Consider the following 19,205-nt stretch of genomic DNA (forward strand, 5'->3'; position numbering starts at 1 on the left):
TCACTTTGAAACTACAACCTCTTTTGAAATCGGACAGTATTTTTTTGCAAATGGCGGACGACAAGGGTTTGAGATGAGGAAACATGTCTGGGTCCATAGAAAAAGTTAGGATCGCGGTACTTGGAGACTCTGGTAAGTGGAGAAACCTTCTGATTTTTATATTACTTTAAAAAAACCCGGAAATTTGAATTTAACCTCTTTTGAAAATTTTTAAAGATGAGTTAGCTTTTAAACAATTTTTTTGCTCGAATAAATTAACCAGTTTTATTTATATATGTAAATGATCATCATTTTGTGTTATTTTAGGAGTTGGAAAAACATCTTTAGTTCATGCATTAGCTCATGGAGAGGTTTTACCAAGTGCTCCTTGGACAATTGGGTGTTCTGTCGAAGTTTTGGTAATTCACTCTTTTTTGCAAAAGCTGACCTAATATTTTATCTAAAGATATTTATTGATTGACAAATTCAGTTTTAAAAATTCATATCTCATCGCATTAAACATAGTTTGATACGATTAAGTGGATACAAAATAATATAATATGGTTTCAAATTTCATTTAAATGATTTTTCTCATAGGAGGTTAATATCTCAATTTCTTGGCGTATAGAGAGTTTTCCTGTATTTTAATTATTTTTAGTTTATAATGGTAAACAAACCCATTTTTGTACTATTACACCTCCCCTGTGAAGTTCAAAGCATGGTCCTTGAGGGAAGACATATCTAATTAGAGATGTAAGGTGTAATATTCATGTCTCTCTCATACTTGCTTAAAAGAACACCTGGTAATCTTACACAATGCCTGGCAAAAGTTTTTGAATACCCTCTTCATATTTTCTTCTTGCCGAAAGCAATATTAGATTCCTAACAGAAAATTACCTTGCAATTAAGGTGCAGAACAGATTTTAGCCAACTGTTCACCTTCATTTCCAACAATGCTAAAGTGTGAAGGCAGCCTGTCTGCTAGAAGTAAGGAAATTAAGGGGAATGTATTCGTTTTTCACAATTACAATCACAGTGTTTAATTGCTTTTGGTGACAATTGTAGCATATTCTACAATGAAGAATTTTTTATATTTTCTTTAGTAAATTTTGGATATACAACTGACATTGTAGTTTCTCCCTGTAGCTGTATGAATATCAACAAGGAAGCAGTTCAGAAGAAAAATCAATATATATAGAATTATGGGATGTTGGGGGATCAACAAGTCATAAAAACAGCAGAAGCATTTTTTATAACAATGTAAATGGTGTCATCTTGGTACATGATCTTAGTAATAAGAAGTCTATTCAGAATTTAAGAAAATGGTTTGCTGAGCTGTTAAATTGTGGCAAACAGGATTTCACTGGTAGGTAGAATTCCTGAAAGTTTACTTTTACACAATAATTGCCATATTTGGTAGACCTTCTATCATGTTGTGTTTATCATCTTTACTATGGTTTTGGTTTGAGACCATGCAGTCCTCCACTCAAGAGTTTAAATTTTTGCTAGGTTTGAGTAGCCTGTGAACCAAGATTCATGATTATAAGTGCTGTCTGTGCCTGGTATACTCCACAGAATTGTGACAAAGGGGAGTGGTATGAGGCTTTTAGAGTTCAGTTTGACAAATGGCAAACTTTGAACCCCTACTTCCAACTTTATATAAATCTGCTAATCATCATCTTATAGATTTTTTAGCTCCATGATTAGCAAGTGAATTATAAAAAGGTCAGTTTCATTTATTTTAATTTGCAGGTGTCATTGTGAGAGGTTCTTCTCCTGAATACAATGGGTAAGTAAGTTTTCTTGTAATATGTTTAGATATCCTTGACAACATAATGTTAATGCTGTTTGATATTCTGTAATATTGAGACTATATAAAAAAATGAAAAATAAGTATGATATTTTGTGCATAATCATTAATTATGCTCAAAACGTTGTACATAATCTTTCATTTGTGATACAAAATTGTTATTTAATTGTAGTAATTTTTATGTTGTACTTGACGTACAACAAGCAGGAAAAAATATCATCTTTATAAATGAACCATATACTTTATATCCTGAACCATATCTTGCAAACCTTCACTGGTCAAATATATTTCTAGCATATGTGTGAATATGTATTGTACACTTTATTGTTAGTAAGTTGCATCTCAAGAATTTTACACTTGATTTTTGGATCTTCGGGCAACTTTGCCAATATTTATTTGTATTTATATATGTTACTACTAAGCTTCCAAAGGTAGTTTGGAGGTTACTGAGAAGCTGTGTTTTGAGAAATCTATGGAAGACCAGTTAGGAGTAGTTTTCATTTTATTTATGTATAAATTTAATTTCTTATACATTAAATTTACTTTTTCATTCCACAGGAGTATAGACTTTGATCTAGACCAATTTTCTGGAAACCAGCTTCCGGTGCTTATTGTTGGCACAAAGCTTGTAAGTTGGTTTATATTTCTGTAGTGTACATGATGCTGAAAAAGTGACTGAAAATTCTTTATCATATAATATATATTGATGTTTCAGCTAATTTTTGAAACCAAGAAACAGCAGTCAGCAACAAAATATATACTATTGGTACAATAATTATACTATTTCCCACCATTTGAAGAATTGCTTTTTGACCACTGTTCATTCATTGCTAGGACCAAGCTCCTGAAACTAGAGCATCTTCCTCATACTGTAGCTTAGCTGGTGAGCTGAGAGCAACACAAGTAAATCTAGATTGTCTGCAGAAGAAGTCATTCTCAATTGGATCACAAAACTGGGACAAATTTAGTTCTTTCTTTGACAAGGTAACTGATTGCAAAATCATGATTGTATTTTGGAACACAATTGATATTGCAATGATTCAACTGAAAATCTAGAGATAAGGACCAGAGACCAGTCAAAGAAGTCAATTAAGCATATGGGAAGCAAGTAAAAATTTCAGATTATTTGAATTCAAGTGAAGTCAAACCTAATTTTCAAATTTACTGATAGGTTTTGCTTATATCTGACAAATAAAATCAATCTTTGGCGAAAGAATCGTAACAGAAAATAATTTAATCCATAGGTTATAGAAAGAAAATCTGGAACCCGACATAATTTGGGATTTACACAGGTATGAACCTTGTCAAAATGTTTTTTTGTGTCAAGATGCTTATTGTGATGTAAAAGTTCTTTGAAAAAGAATAGAAATAAAACTCAACTGTTCTTTTATGTACCTGATTTTTATGAATCTTATACTTTTATTTTACTTTTATGTTATGTTATGTTATGTTATGTTATGTTATGTTATGTTATGTTATGTTATGTTATGTTATGTTATGTTATGTATGTTATGTTATGTTATGTATGTTATGTTATGTTATGTTATGTATGTTATGTTATGTTATGTTATGTTATGTTATGTTATGTTATGTTATGTTATACTTTTATGCTAACATTCTACTTTTATGTTCCTTTGTAGACTTCATTTGATTCAGATTCTCCAAGGAGCTTACAAACAGACAAGAGACGCAAAGGATTTTCTGGATTCACATAATGGGCCTACAACTTAAAATTGACAGGTCTTAAAAGGACAAAATATCTTCTTCTAATGGGGTACTGCTGCTAAAGGTATAATATTTGAAACAACAGAAGAATTCTGCTACTTGTTTAACAAAATTTCAAGAAGATTCCAATGGATACAAATATGCAATTTAGAAGACATTTTTGTAATGCAACAATATATTGTTGGCAAATGATTTACTATGCTTTAATTTTGAAACCATTTTTAAAACTGAAAAACTATCTGATGTTAATAAAAGTTTCAGAATTCTAGAACTCAAACCTATGAAATTAAGAAAGAATTTTACTAATGTTAAACAAAGATGTAGAATTCTAAAATTTTGAGAGATACAATTTATCAAAAAAAATGCAATCAAATATTTTTTTTCTATTCATTTGCAGATGAATTAACATTAATTGTAATTCAAAAGTAAAAACTATTCCATAAATGCTTATTAAATGGAATATTTTTATTGATAAACTCTCTAAACAACTATACCGATCCAGTACCAAAACCAGAAAGACCGATCCAGGAATTTGCAACAAAGTTGCTATCTGACACTATTTGATACTAAAATTGCTAAGAATTGAACTTTTTAATTCTCTTGGTCCTGGTACATATGAAACAAAATAGCTTAGTTACAAATGCACATGAAGGGAGGCATAACTATAGCAAACGAGTCATACAAGTCAAACAAAGTTGATTCAATTATACTTTTGTTATTTATTTACATTATCATAAATGATAATTAGTATTTTCAGTTAGTAAAGAAATATTACACTACCAATTTTCATAAATGTATTTGACTATCTTCTCTTTATCATTCATATTCAAGAATCTGCTTGTGATAAAACAATAGATACCTGCAAATGAAGACAACCAATTAGAGATTAAAATCAAAGCAGTACAGGCCACTTCTCAGAGGTCCTGTATAGTCTTAGAACATGATGATATATGAAGGTCCTTTTTTGTTTTCTCCTTGAGGTCCTTAAAAAATGCTAATTACTTAAAAAAGATTATATAACAAGATTACAAAAGATCAAAGTCAGAATATTATTTTAGATAAATACAGAAAATTTATAGAAAATTGTATAAACAAAACAACTACAAAAACTATATGTTTGCAGTACATTTCTTCGCAAACTGATTCATTTCTAATGAATTTTAGTCTCAAGGCAAAGTATATGTATTCTGGATAAAGACACCATGCTTGCCGAGACATGTAATTAAGGTTCATACTTACCCTTCACTATGTAACACTTCGTCTAAAGAAGCCTTGGTAAGCCAAGCATCATCACATTTGAACCACTAAAAAGTGAGAAATGATATTTTAGAGTATAGTTACCCTTGAGCTCATTAAAGGCATACATGATCCTTCTTCAATTATTTTCCTTTAGCAAAAAAAGAGGCAATTCTTCCCCCTTTTTTAAACGGATCTCAATGAAGTGGAGTTGACAAGAACTGGAGGGCAATTTAATTTTTTTTGCTGATGTACAATAAAAAGTTTAGAGGTTACTTTCTCAAATTGTCTGAGGATAGGTTTGTTTCTTCCATGCTCTTTGGGGGTGCAGAACATTATAGGCATACATAACTCATGTTTTTATTGTTGTGTTTGTGGTACTTTTTGCTAGATTAGATAAATTCTCAAATAAAGGGCATTACGATACTTTTAACATTGTTTATGCAAGTTTAAAAATAGTTTTTTCAATACTATAATCAAATTTTGTTTTCAACCAGCCACCTGCAAATAGACACACAATTATTACAATAGGCTAGTCTTGGTGAACATTGGATGTCAATATACCAAAAAACGTTTTTTTTTTAAATTTATACATTATGCTGAATAACGAACAATAAGGTTCCTCTGAAAGGAGTTTTTTGGGGAGGGAGAGACGAAAAAGAGAAAATTTCAAATGAGTGAGGCAAGCCTCCGGTCTGGAGTGAAAGAGCATGCCCATGGAACAAAGTCATTGTTGCCCATGCTCTTTAACTATAGGACGGAGGGCTGTCTCACGAACTTGAAGATTTTACTCCAGACTGGAAACTTTGTTACTTGCGCGGGCAAGTTCACGACTGCATGCCAGAAATCACGCACTTTTAAGAAATTTGTATTGTTATCAATGTGAAATGTATTCAAATAGGGACTTTGCGTGGCCAAATTGCAACAGTGGGTGGATGGAAAATTTGAGTGTGCAGGCAATATATCGCAGGCGCGCGACAAAGTTTCCAGTCTGGATCTCATTTGATTCCCCAACAAGAGCCTATATTAATTACCTGATCTTTTTCTTGTCGCACATAGCACATGTAATGGCCAACTTCCAAAGTTCCATTATGAATAACAACAGCAAACAAAGAATATCTGAAAAATTAAACAAGGTAAAAATAACTTGCATGAATGCTAAGTACAAATAGAATACAAAATGATCTTTGGCAATATTGGATTAGATTTTGTATTGTAAAGTGGACTCATTTATGACTTGAACGTCATTTGATAACCATTAGCAAAAAAAGACAAACGTTACAGTTGAAAATATCATAGTAACTAAAGAATTTAGTGAGATAAAAAAGACCCTTTGTCTATAAAAACCATATTTAAAACTTTGTCAGAATATTGAAAAAAATTACCTCCGTCACAAGTAAAATTTTGTACCTATTTTTCTGCCTGTGATTGTTCGACTAACTGAACTTGTACTTTACGCAAATTTGATCTAAGTCGAGTATGTATTACTGGCTTCGACAGGCTCACCTTTGGATAATTCTCATTATACAACTCAAAACTGATTTTCTATTAGCTATGGATTTTGCAAAACAGTCTAGGCTTGTTTTTATCCTTTCCCTGCTCTTACAATAGCCTGTTTTTATCCTTCCCCAGAAAACAATAAAACAAAGCGGTGCATTGGTGTGGCAGTTCAGGGTCTTGATTGGCCTACTCCACTGGCTCTGCTGCAAACATTTCCATTATCTATCATCGAATACAACAAATGCCCCTGTAGTGACTCTGCTTAGGCCCGTTTACGTTATCCTTCCTTCTCATTCATTCCTACACATCTCCACACCATAACGCAGATTTATTTCATTCGCTATTTTCACTTGTTATTCCCAACATAACTCTTCTTAATTTTAGAAAACAATAACTGTTTATAAGTATGCTAATTTGGAAATTAAGTTCAGTTCAGTTCAACAATCAAGATCGTCGTTACACGTCTCGACCCTTTCTGACCCTCTTCACGTAGAACCGGACAAGCGTTGGAAAGGGCAGTCTATGGAGGTCACTCGAAAAGATTCGAAAACACTCGTTCCTAAACCTATTCTCTAAATCATCTAAAGAGGAAAATTACTGTTTCTTTGATTTGATATTTAATGCCTTGATTTCCTTGGATTGATTCTACAGTTCCGAGTCTAAAATTATTAAAAATTTCAAACAGCTCTCTAAAAAGAGAAAATATCATAATATTCAATCATCAGATTTTGATTTTACCGCAGCTGTACTTACTTATTATCCAAACAAATGTGCGACCGTTCAGTATTCAAATAATTATAATTTTCAGAATTTCTGGAAAAAAATAGAAAGAGATTAGGAAGAACTAAAAATATACAGCTGTAAAGTAATATCCAGTTAAAAAGCATAAATTAGTGCTTAGTTTAGAAATCGACACTGATAGCTCAAAAACAAAAACAAACAAAAAGTAATGCTAACGGGTTTGTCATAAAGTCCTCAATGTAACTAAGACATAATGGTACGTATTTAGGCGCATTGAGTTTTGAGGGGAAACCCCAAGTTTTATGCTTAATGGCATCATCAGAAAATTGTTCAAGGCGACCATCAGGCAAAGGAACAGTTTAAGCGTGAAACTCAAGATTGCAACATCCAGTTCTATACACCAAATTGCATATATAACTATATTGTACTAGCTATATTGTACAAGACAATAAGATGGAACACATTGATATACAATCCTCTCGATGAATAACATTAGTTGCCGTGGAATGACCAAAGCCTGGTCAATCACTTGGTTGCAAATACAGTTCACATCTCTTCTTGGTTTCTCACGAGTAGCTATTTCTAAAATTCTAAAGAGATGACTCGTTCTCTGTCCTTAACGACCCTTAACAGATACTTTTCCTGCCATTGAAAATGACACGCATTTCAGATTATCAAATAGAAAGGGCTCGTACACAATTTGGAAATCTATCATACTATCTTTATGTTTTGTAGCTCTTCAAAATTATCCAAACTGACCAGAAGATTTTTTTTCAGAAACAACGAAAAACGAAGTCAACTTTAAAAAAACTTACGTCGATGCCATGAATGGCGTCATGTCAAGCTCTTCGGGAAACGGGACAAACGTTGATATCTTCTTTGATTTTTTAGAGTGCTCAAAGCGCTAAAACAAAAACCAGTGAGTGAGAGATAGCTTTGAATCACGATGGCTCAAATTCGAAAATGTTTTCCTTTTTGAAGACAAAATATCTTGTGATTTTCAAAGAATATTGCTTTTTGCTGGAGAGAATCGATTAAAGGAAGGCAAGATCAAATTTCTATTAAGGCTCAAATACCACTTTAAGAATGAAACACGATTGATTGCCATAAGTTTGATCTTAAAAGGGGACATTCAAAAATAATCTAGTCTATGGACCGTCTTCAAAAAAGCAATGATAAGTATGGCATATCAAAAACTACTTTTCAAAAACAATAAATCCTCCTTATATTTGTAGAAATTAGTGTCGTTCTTACCTAATGTGTAAGGAATAAAAAGGTGCTTTAAAAATCAAATTTGTATCTAATCAGACACAAACCAAAATTCCTCTTTGCTATATAAAACACCCTTTGCTGAATGAAAAGCCTCCGTTATTTTGCAAGGTGTCCCAATACTTTCTCATCATAAGTAAGGCTTCAATAAGAGCTCCTGTTTTAGCTGCTACATCAAAGTTCGTACATTCAGTTTCAAGGACGTCATAAAGTTCATATATATTTTCAAATTATAAGAATTTCAGCATCAAAATGAAAAAAATACTTTCAGAAGCATATGTCAAGACCACAAAATATCTTTTACGTGTGGTGCAGTAAATAAATGTTGTAACAGGTAACAAGTGACAGATTTGATAATAGGGGACGCATGAACACAAAGTTAACAAAAGTTGGCATATGGTATGTATAAATTTGAAGATATCGTATTTCAAGCTTATACTATTAATAAAAAGACTACCTTTACTCACAACATATACATATACTCTATGTATCAATGCACTGGTCTTAACAATTATCGACACTACAGAATTCTCTAACATTGAGTAGGATGGCTAACTCTAATTCGAAATTGAAATTTCAACAATAAAGTCAGAAGCAGTGAAGGAAGATCACAATCTCAATTGACGATAAAAATATTCTAAATTTTTCAAATTCATAAAACACAAAATTATAACCAAACCTTTAAATGAAAACAGACAACTATCGGTAATTTTCTCATAGTCAATTGCTTTGTTGATTCCTAAAATATTGAAAATTGTCAACAATCACCCTTTCAAAATATAAAAAATAATAATGCCTGAGCAACATATAATAAAATGGTTTGAGTTTTAGTATTTCGTCTCTTCTCATCCTTTATTTATATCTGAAATCAGGGCTGTACATAAAAAAGACAGTGGTTTGAGAATTTCGGACATAAATATCGACCCACAAACGACGTTTTTTTAGATTCTAATCTCAAATGAATGTTTGCTAAATCTACGATACCTGGTAGCTATGACAATGACTGCAACGAATCTTCGCCTCGCTCCCAAGTCTTTCTGGCCTCGTAAAACTAAATGGATTATAACAAACAAACTCTGGATTAATGATTCCAATATACTCTGGGAACAACAGGGCCACGTGAGTAACAACAGAAATTTATCTGGCGCTCAATAGTTTTACAGAATGATGAAGAAATAATAACTAGAGAAACTTTTTAAAACAAATCCATCTCTTCTGACTCTAAAAAGATAAATGTCGATTTCTGACCCCAAGGAAAATGTTGTCTCTAATCGCAAAACACAGAGAAGAGACACTAATTGTAAAGTAATTTAATACAAAAAAATAGATGATTGTTTTACAATTGGTAAAAAATGGGTGTATTATTTTACAGAGAGCAAATGAATGGATAAGCAACCATTCCTACCTTTCTAAGCAAGCCATCAATGATTGCGGAATTGTCATATCAGAGTTTGATTGAATACTAACATCGGAATCTTGAGAGTTTAAATCTGCAGTATGCAATCAATGAAAAATCAAAGTGTGGATGACTTGTTATCAAATGTTGAAGTAAACTTTCGATTGGCCTAGCATATCACTTGAACATAGAGTGCGGTTAGGAGGGAGGGAAGGGGCTATGGTTCCTTATATGGCAAACACATAGAAACCCAGAAATTTAATAACCATGTGCAAAAGGTAAACTTGAATCGTGATCAGCCAACCTATTTGGAATGATTCTACAATACTACAATCATTTAATGTACTATTCCACTCTCATGGCATAAGAAATGCGACAAGATTTGTAAATGAAATTTCAACTATGCCCATCAATGTTTTGGAAGAGAAAGAGTTCTAGAACCATTAGCCAAAATACAGGGAGGGCTTTTAACTGCTACGAAAGCTTTTTGATGATAATATGCGTTGTAAAAGAAGGCTGAGGAACATGGATGTGAATTAAGGAACATGGATGTGATTTAAGATGGATCAATGCCTTACCCTCAGGCGTCGAACTGATATTTAAAGTGGACCTTTGACTGTTTTTACCACTTGTGAGTGGATATCCAATATTACCAAGATCTAAGGATATGTCCCAGAAGGGATCTATCGTTGTAGAGACACCCCTATAGAAGAAAAACAACCAATTTTCAAGAAAATCTATTCGTAGCAATTAACAAAAAGACATGATTTGCATAAAACTTTTAAAAAGAAGATTCCCAAGTAGAGATGCATCGAGGGACTCAAAGGATTGGTAGCTTGAAAATTCGGCAAACAGCAACTGAATGAAAAAGTCATGTTCAGAACACTGAAGTCCCATGTTTACCAACATAGGTAAACATGGTCTCTTCCGATGGAACACAGTAGGACAGATACACAATTTCAGCTGAAATGCTTGAAGCGTAACTGACAAACACGATCTCGAGTGTCTGGTCGTGAAATATTTATGAAGCCAATTTGGAATTAAAAAAGATTAAGAACCGAATCGATCATATATACACATCAAGGAAAGATCTCTCTCTTACTGAAAAGACCATTATGCTATGCTATCAAAAAATAAAATCACAATGCATAGAGTTATTACCTACTTAACATTATGTCATCAATAATTATTGCTTTAAGCTTCTCCCTAGAATTTCTATTCGCAACCAACTTGGACTACATGTTACATCTGCGTCTTCAATTATTGAGGATGATGAAATCAAGAAGCGACTTACTGACAACCAAAACATGTTAACTTTGACTGCAAACCACCAGTAAAAATCTGATCAATTATGCAGTTGCATTTATTATGGTTATTTGATGGGATTGTACCATCGTCTAGAAAAGAGCGTTTAAGAATGAGCATGGAAGCGTTGAGAAACAAAAAGGAACATATGTAAACACGTAGAGTCGTGTAATTTAAGCTGCAAAAATTCCTTGAAGATATACACAAACTTAATTTTCATTAGCATCCCCATCTCCTATTGCAAGCAGAGTTGTTTTGTGTTTTTTCGCTGCTTGAAGTTCTGCTCAATTGATAATTTTCTTATAGCTAACAATTGATTGTCGTCTGATAATTTTTGAAAAATTTTTAGAAAGAGAAGAGAGACGCTTACTTTTGCCAGAACATTTCAAAAAAATGCATAGGCAAGAGAGTGTGCCAATATCTTTAGAAAGGTATTGCGCATATCTAGAAAAATCTTGGTCAGTTTCATTACATTTGATCGTCATTAAAGAGTCAGGAAAGATTACAGCACACGTTCTGTCTGTTGTGGCGCACATTGCATCGTCAATACATAGCTGTGACGTTTTGGTGGGTAAAACAGGACAGAACTAAGGCCCAGCTACACGTAGATATTTCCAAAATATTGCATTATTATTCTAATAGGTTCCTTTAAAATACTCTCTTTTGAAGTACATTCCATTTTGGGAATTCTCTATCAATGTTCGTGCTTATTGTCACAGATCCATCACTATTTTGTAGACGCGAGGAAAATCATCGAGCTTTCGTTTGAAAAATATTAGTGCAAATGATTCGTGCGTGGCGGGGCCTAAGCTGCTCCTCTGGCTTTTACGCTTCGGGCAAAAGTATTGTAATCTTTTACATTTGCCCAAAATTGTCAGAGGGGGTGCTTGCAGCTATAAAAAAGCTACGAAATTGCAAACTGGATACAGTACAAATGAATATTCATATACCACATTACTTCGCACAGGAATTATCACGTGTACACTAACGAAAACCACGCCCTTTTGCACACGAATAACTTCAAATATGAAGATAGAGTTGCTAGCTATGCAAAGGAAATGAGCACCAACCTCCACAGTGTTGATGTAGTATATCTAACGCTGCGATGAAAAACTCATGGGCATCCTGCTGCTCATAACCAGCTAAGTGCCTCGCATTGGTCCAGACTTTATGAAGTAAGCGGTAGGGTGTGTGGGGTGCCTTTTTGCCGGAGTAAAACTGCGTAGAGAATGAATGATCAGCGAACAATAAAAATATTGTAATCTAGGTAAAGAGATTTAAAGTCACTGACAGCTTAGCTCTATTTCAATTGCTATTAGATATAACCACAACAAGATCAAAACAGAGCGGTGCGGTTCGGAAAAGATTATTGAAAGCCTAAAAAGCTCTTTTACTCTCGATGAAATGTCACCGAAATCCAAAAAGTCTATTTCTCGCTAAGATATTATAAGATTATCTTAAAGGTTAATATTTTATTCAAAGGTTCAAGAAAATAATTACTATAATTGCAAGTTATTTAGAAGGACAAACACAATATCTCTTTAAGCCAAATATTACCGCTGTCATTAACACAACAATGTACTAATAAATTACAATACTTAGCTAATTACGCAAAAATAAATGTTTGAAGAGCTTTAATAGTCAATGTCTTACTGCTATTAACAATACACGATAAGGTTTTCCATATTAGGTGTCGTAACTAGATTTGCCAAACATAACAAGTTGACTTTGTCAAACTTGAGTTGAAAGCTTTAATGGATACCTCTTGGAATAGTAATGACATTTCACACATCAAACAGCTCAGGCTGTCCTCTATTGAGGGGCAGGAGTGTTTATCTGATAAGAAGTAGCTGCGCAGCATCGGGGTGTGAATCAGAGCTTGAAGTATACAATTCATGAAACACGTGTTCCCTAGATTGATCAACCCGCGTAATCCTAAAGACAAAAAGAAAGAATAACATAATTAGAACAATACTGGCCGATCGCAATACTTCTAAATAGAGAAGGAATTGTTTCATTGAAAAATTACTACTCCTGGGCTACAATTACCTTTGTTAATTGAAGTTGCCAGGGATGTATTGGGTGGGTTTTGCAGAATGTGACAACAACTTTTTGCTAATTTGGTTCGCTTTATCATCAGTTGGTGTGTAAAAATCCTCAAGTCAGGTACATTAGGGACAGTGTTGCCGTTATTAATATTTCGCAGAGAAATATTACTTCTGGTACCCAATTCAGAGTGGTTGAGGTTTGCCACTGATGATCAATTCACAGGGAAAGTTTCAATATCAGACTGGACATTTTGCTGGGGGTTGGATAATGAAATGACAGGGCCAGTGCTTACCCACTGGAAAATATTTTAATCAGAGCAATGGGAAGCTATGCTTATCAAGCAGTATCCTGGTCCTATCACTCAATGCAACCACACCTTCTGATGGCAACACTCTTGAATCTTCATCCTATGACCCAAACAACTGTGCAAGCCTTTTATAATAAACAAAATAATCAATTCATATAAGAAATAGATTGTCATGATTCCGAGTAAAATGACAGCTTTTAAACACCATAGTCTAAAAATTATTCTCTGTATTCTAACAAGATTATACTTTTGACAGATTGCATTTTTGGTAATTTGTAAACAGGGCACCTCCCTGATGAAGTCCTCTAGGCAAATAAGACACAAAATATTGAAGATATGCAATCTTGAGACTATCAGAAAACTGCCAAAGAACTGGAACAGCAACAATTAAACTCAAAGGAATTTCTTGATGTTTATTGAAATGAAATCTCTACATTCTACTGCACAAGTTTATTCTTTATTTCAATCCTATTTACATTTGAGCATGATAAACAATCTTACAGCCTAATTGCACTTGTGTACCTCTGCAGGAAATAGCAAAATAAGTTTTTTGTATTGCAAAATTTGAAGATGGCACTTAAACATAGCAGAAAACTATCTTTAAAGTTCGCAACTTTAGTAGAATGACCTGTTGAAAAAAATTTCTGCACATGAAAATTTCAGATTTTGTGAAATTCTTTTAAAGAGGTATAAGGCCAAAAGCAAACCTGTTGCCTAAAAAATTAATTTTCCTATATTAGCCATCTTCAAACCTAGATACTAGTTAAAAAGATTCAAAACATCTGGTAAGTTGCTGACTGATGTTAAGGTTTGTTAAACACCCCTTAACTTAAGGGGCCCTGGGAGGACATAATCTCTACAAACATTTTTCAAATTTGCAGCAAAACTGATTACCATAAAATCAAAATGAAAACTTGACACTTACAAACATGGACTATTAACACTTACAAAACTTACAAAAATCAATAACCCCAGAAAAGTCCATAATAGATAAGTTTGGTGCATCTAATAGATTTTGAGGTATTTTTAAAATTTTAAAGCCATATATAGCTCCACCACAGCGTATAATTCTTTAGAGACTGTTTGTGACAAAATAAGTAGATAGGAGAATATCCTTGTAGATTATCAGAGATTTTCAATTACTTAATACAAAACTTACCAACAATAGAGGTTTTTGAAATCTTTCTTCTTTTTGATGTTATTGAAAGGAGAGCAGTTTCTAGATCATTTGGTTGCCACTCACAATACTTTCTTTTCCCAGATCCTAAAACTGATGCTTTATCAGCTTCCTCTTTTCCTATTTGATCCAACTCGTCATCATACACATAGGTACCACACAAAAAGCAATAAACATTTCCATAAAGTAAATCTACAGCTAGAAGAGACAAAAAGAAATAAATTAATAAAAAATTCTACACTGAAACCATATGTAGAAAAGTCACCCTAATAAAATTCTCCAGTTCATAAGGAACCAGATTTTTCAACTAAAATGCTTCAGCCTTAATTTATTAACACAAAGCATTTAGGATTATTGCAGAAGTAAATGTGGTTTTAGCCTAATATATCATCCAAAAGAGCAAGTTAAGGGCATTGGTGACAATAAAACTAGAAAATACTTTAAATACTAAGTAAGTGTCACATTTATTACATAATTTAATATCTAAGCCATGTGAAAAGTTAACTATTTTTCATGAAACTGAATATAATTGTTTCTATCAACTGAAATTTATACCTAGTATATGATTTTTCTTCTTTGAATGATCAAACACATGTCTTCCACCACTGTAACATCCAAAGTAAACACAATGAAGACAAGCATGAAGTCTGTTAGAGTATGTGTGACATTGATGGCATTTTAGCCACTTGGCCTACAAAGATAATTCAAGCAAAAGATATAATTCAAGGAAACTTTCTTAATAAACAGATATATAAAAACAAACATAAATAAGAAGAATTAGTTCTCCAACAAAGATTGTCTTTTTTGCAGATGGAGATTATACTGAGAAAGATAACAATTTTCCCTTTATTACTGAATTATTGATGAAAATTCCACTACTCAATTATGATATTTGCACGAATCTACTGAGACCAACATAGATTAAAAATCTGACAACAGATAACTTTAAAGTCATAATTAAGACAAATCTTTTGGCCCTAAAAACATAAGCCTGGTGTGATCATATACATTCTGAACAGCAAAAGGAAGGGAAGGGGTGTGAACAGCAGAAGAATGAGTAGTTAATCAACAACTGCATTATCATAAGATATCAATATATTTATGCAATAACATTTTACAACATAATTTTATTTGAAAAGCTCCTGGATGTATCTATCTCAATAAATGCTTTCCAACCTAAATAGATGCCTTTTCATTGAAAAAATATTACAAGCCTAATACTGAGTCATACACAACAGATTTTACAGTGCAATTTCTTTCAAATGTCACAAAACAAACAATTTTTGGAGTCTGTAGGTTGTTTAAAGGGGGGGTTGGTATACAATGGGTTGTTTGGGAAAATAAATAAATAGTAATTAAAAAAATTCAATTAATACTAAACAAAGTTTGGGTCATAATAAGCAAGTGATATTTCAAAAGCTTTTGTATTTGCACCAACAGGACGATGCATGCATTGATGAATTTGTTTATGCTTGTCAATTTACAGGAGTTCATGATAATGTGATATGATATCATGATATGATAAAATTAGGTTGTGATATAAAGATACGTATATTTACAAGCAAAAACTTACAATAACATCCAACTGTGATTCATAATAAAAGGCATATCAATATCAAATCTAAATCATGTGGTCGTGATTCTAAATAATAAATGACATAGCAAAGCTTCTATTTGCCATTGAATTCCTTGAAGCGAATGCACAAAACTGAACATTCAAAATTTAGCTTCGTTGAAGAAACTCTTTAAATTTCGCAAATTTAGGTAAATGACCGATTGAAGAAAGAGAAAATTCCTGTACTTGAAAATTTGTTTGAAGTCCCAGTTAACAGGTACTACACCAAAAGCACACCTGTCGCTTACAAATTTAGTTACCATTTTATGAAGATTTCGCGAGATTATGTTTTAAAACTAGTCAGAAAGTTAAAAATTCTAACAATTCGGCTTCCTTATCAACCTTTATATTTAGGATATGGGGAACCTACAAATCTGAAACATGACACTTCCTGTTGCATTTCCTCGAAGGAAAAGATTTCGCCTAAAAACGTTCAGTGAAGTAACGGACTAATTTTAATAACAGAGCTTTACAAATAAGTTCTGTACAAGGCTATAATTAAACTTTTTAACTGAAAAGAAGCAACAAGAGTCAAAACAAATTGGATGCTACCTCTTACAATTACCGGCATGTCTTTTACCGGAACTCATTATCAACGTACCTTGCGTATTTGAGCCTCTTTCGAGCAACAGACAACAAAATTTGAGTATATTGTTTGGTAATTTGCTGTTCCATTGCTATCTTTGAATGCGATAAGGTGGGAACAAGACATTTTAAAGGCAACAAGCAATAGATGGTGCTTCGGCTGCCAACTGCTCTCCCACAACTCTGCACGCTAGGTTTCGCTGTTTTGTTGTTTTTCAGACTACCATCTTTGGCAATCCTCGCTTTCGGATAATGAATGTCTAGACCCCTGAATAAATTTTTGCTTGGTAACATTCACATTGTTCCAGTTAATTGAAGACAATTTCTAAAACACCAGGCAGAGATATTGAAGTAAAAATTCGCATAGATAAATTTCAAAGAACAGAGATAGCAAAATCGCTGCATAAAGATGTACAACTTCAACACTAGCTGTTACGCAGGAGGGTTACCTGGTCTGAATTGGGGAGGGGGGGGGATGGCTTTGATGCCTGACATTTTATTCTTCTTGACAACAATGTACTTTTAATCCAATGTACAACTTTTTACCATACAAGCATCTTATCTTTGAATGATGCGTTAATGATGGGTGCACTTGGAAAGATCAGCAAACTTTCCTTTCTTTGTCCTTCCATCCCAGCTGTCCCCGTTACTTATGCAATAGGTAATTGATGTAATTGATACGAGCCAAAAAATGGCAAGGCAGAAAAAGGAAGAATAGTTGCTATTTGGCTTGAAATAATATCACTTTTTATTATTATATATATCTAATACTTGTTAGGAATGTAAAATATGGCAGAAGCGGACTGGCTACCATTTCAAACCACCGGGAAAAGCAAACAAAAGGGCGCCAATGCTTACTAAAACGGGGGGAGGGGGAGCGGGTCGGGAAAAACTTTGCGTAGCAGATCACCAGTTTGTGCGAGACACTATCTTCCAAGATTTCACAGAGAAGATAATCTCTCCAACCTAGCGTTGTAAAAACATTTACAAAAGATATGATGCCAGTACATCAGTGTGCGGAATTATGATCAGGCATTGAACAAATGCTTGAAAACTGTAGACTTGTCCAAAAGATATCAGATAACAACCTAATGCCAACCCTTCTGTGGAAATTGATGATTTTGCTAATTGATGGTCTCCTTCAGTTCCTTCTGTATGAGAAACTGTGCAAATACACGGTAAAAAGAATAAAGAATTTTAGTAAGAAAAAGCATAGACTTTATTGAGGGACAAAATTCTTAAAGTCTGAGGAAAGATTGAAATATATTATGAAAGTTTCTCACATAAGGGCACCATTTCTAAAAAAGTCAGTAAAGATTTTCGTAAAAAGTGGTTCCTGTTTTCCAGATTCTTGCTATAGCAGTCAAGGAAAAGCTATTGAAGGGTGTCTGCGAAGTACCATGCAGAGAGAAGGAAGGGTACTGCTAGTCATTAGTCAGGGGTTAAAAGGTCCCGTTGTTCACTAGTCAAGCTTTTTGGCTTCAGTTAGTCAAAAAAAATTTTTTGTACACAACACCTGGTTAAAACGTTTTATTTAGCAAAAGCAAGATGATTTCTCAGTTGAATTGCAATATGAAAAAGTCTGTCACAGGACTTTTAGAAATTGTTATCTTCAATCATACGTACAGCAGATTTCACTAGTAAGGAATATTGGATATCCAAAGAAAAGGGCACTATAATTCAAAATAGACAACATGGGGGATATCCACATATAACGAAATAAAAAATAGGCAATTTTGAAAAAATCCTCTTCTCCCTAAATTATCATTTTAACAAGCTTTTACAATAGGCCACAATGACCGTTAACGTTTGTGCTACTCATCCATCTTTGATTACGTAATACGTGAACCTTTCCAATACGAAGATAATTTTGTTAAGTTGAAACCATTTGGAATGGAAAGAGCCCAGAGTATTACTAAGTTACAAGGACCGAGATACCGGGGGACGGGGGGCCGGGGGCCTTGGCCCCCCAAAAAACTTAACTGGTATAAGCAAAATACATTTATTTAGCAAAGTATGGCTACTTATACACTAATTTACCAGGGCTGCCTCCCATCCCCTAAACAAAAAGTTGTATTTCCAATGCCTGCCAAAAGTACTTGGAACACCCAGCAATTTACGCTACATTCTATATCTTTCATTCCTTTCATGACAAAAATTACTACTTCCGCCTCTTCCCCCTAAAACAATGTTAATAATTTAGAGAAATATCATACAAGAAGCGCAAAAGAAAGTGCTTCCTAAAATCCTAACCCGTTTGATAGTAAACCAACATTGTTCTGTAGGGGAGAGTGGGGTGATTGAATTTGACCATGGTAATTGATGTCAGTGTTCCAAGACTTTTGGCAGGCATTGTCCGTCTTTGCTAAGTTAGTTCTTCCAAAGTGCAAATACTCTCAGTTATTCGATATCAGGCATCTGAAATCATTCGCATTGGTCATAAGAAAAAAAAGAATATGATTAGTCATCAGTCTAAGGTTTTACACAAATTTAGTCATTAGTCAGTTGACA

At 33.5% G+C, this 19,205-nt stretch overlaps 2 protein-coding genes across 2 annotated transcripts; one reads left to right on the plus strand and one right to left on the minus strand.

Annotated features, from left to right (window-relative positions):
* Position 1: 1 nt before the first annotated feature.
* On the plus strand, positions 2 to 4,128 carry LOC135685120 (rab-like protein 3). The gene is made up of 8 exons (XM_065200928.2): positions 2 to 132; positions 307 to 398; positions 1,126 to 1,345; positions 1,732 to 1,768; positions 2,348 to 2,417; positions 2,624 to 2,773; positions 3,034 to 3,081; positions 3,430 to 4,128. The coding sequence occupies exons 1-8, from the start codon at positions 84 to 86 to the stop codon at positions 3,502 to 3,504; spliced, it is 741 nt and encodes a 246-aa protein (XP_065057000.1). The 5' UTR covers positions 2 to 83; the 3' UTR covers positions 3,505 to 4,128.
* An 85-nt stretch (positions 4,129 to 4,213) lies between these two features.
* Positions 4,214 to 16,929, minus strand: LOC135685116 (ubiquitin carboxyl-terminal hydrolase 22). Its single transcript, XM_065200924.2, has 15 exons — positions 16,711 to 16,929; positions 15,050 to 15,185; positions 14,477 to 14,692; positions 12,724 to 12,896; positions 12,032 to 12,179; positions 10,951 to 11,053; positions 10,235 to 10,359; positions 9,666 to 9,750; positions 9,245 to 9,311; positions 8,940 to 8,999; positions 7,807 to 7,895; positions 7,004 to 7,063; positions 5,785 to 5,869; positions 4,754 to 4,818; positions 4,214 to 4,373 (listed from the first exon to the last, which is right to left on the minus strand). Exons 1-15 carry the CDS (start codon positions 16,819 to 16,821, stop codon positions 4,331 to 4,333), a joined length of 1,566 nt encoding a protein of 521 aa, XP_065056996.1. The 5' UTR covers positions 16,822 to 16,929; the 3' UTR covers positions 4,214 to 4,330.
* Between the last annotated feature and the right edge of the window lie 2,276 nt (positions 16,930 to 19,205).

The sequence above is a fragment of the Rhopilema esculentum genome, chromosome 15, assembly GCF_057945365.1.
Source record: "Rhopilema esculentum isolate cy_ngs chromosome 15, ASM5794536v1, whole genome shotgun sequence".
NCBI classification, from domain to species: Eukaryota; Metazoa; Cnidaria; class Scyphozoa; order Rhizostomeae; family Rhizostomatidae; genus Rhopilema; species Rhopilema esculentum.

Excerpts from the sequence above, each read along its gene's own strand:
- LOC135685120 (XM_065200928.2), top strand. The coding sequence starts at position 84 with ATGTCTGGGTCCATAGAAAAAGTTAGGATCGCGGTACTTGGAGACTCT. Across the intron at positions 399-1,125 it reads GGTGTTCTGTCGAAGTTTTG|CTGTATGAATATCAACAAGG; the intron begins GTAATTCACTCT and ends TTCTCCCTGTAG. Across the intron at positions 2,418-2,623 it reads TTATTGTTGGCACAAAGCTT|GACCAAGCTCCTGAAACTAG; the intron begins GTAAGTTGGTTT and ends ATTCATTGCTAG.
- LOC135685116 (XM_065200924.2), bottom strand. The coding sequence starts at position 16,821 with ATGTCTTGTTCCCACCTTATCGCATTCAAAGATAGCAATGGAACAGCA. Across the intron at positions 11,054-12,031 it reads ACTACATCAACACTGTGGAG|ACGATGGTACAATCCCATCA; the intron begins GTTGGTGCTCAT and ends GCTCTTTTCTAG. Across the intron at positions 4,819-5,784 it reads TGCGACAAGAAAAAGATCAG|TGGTTCAAATGTGATGATGC; the intron begins GTAATTAATATA and ends CTCACTTTTTAG.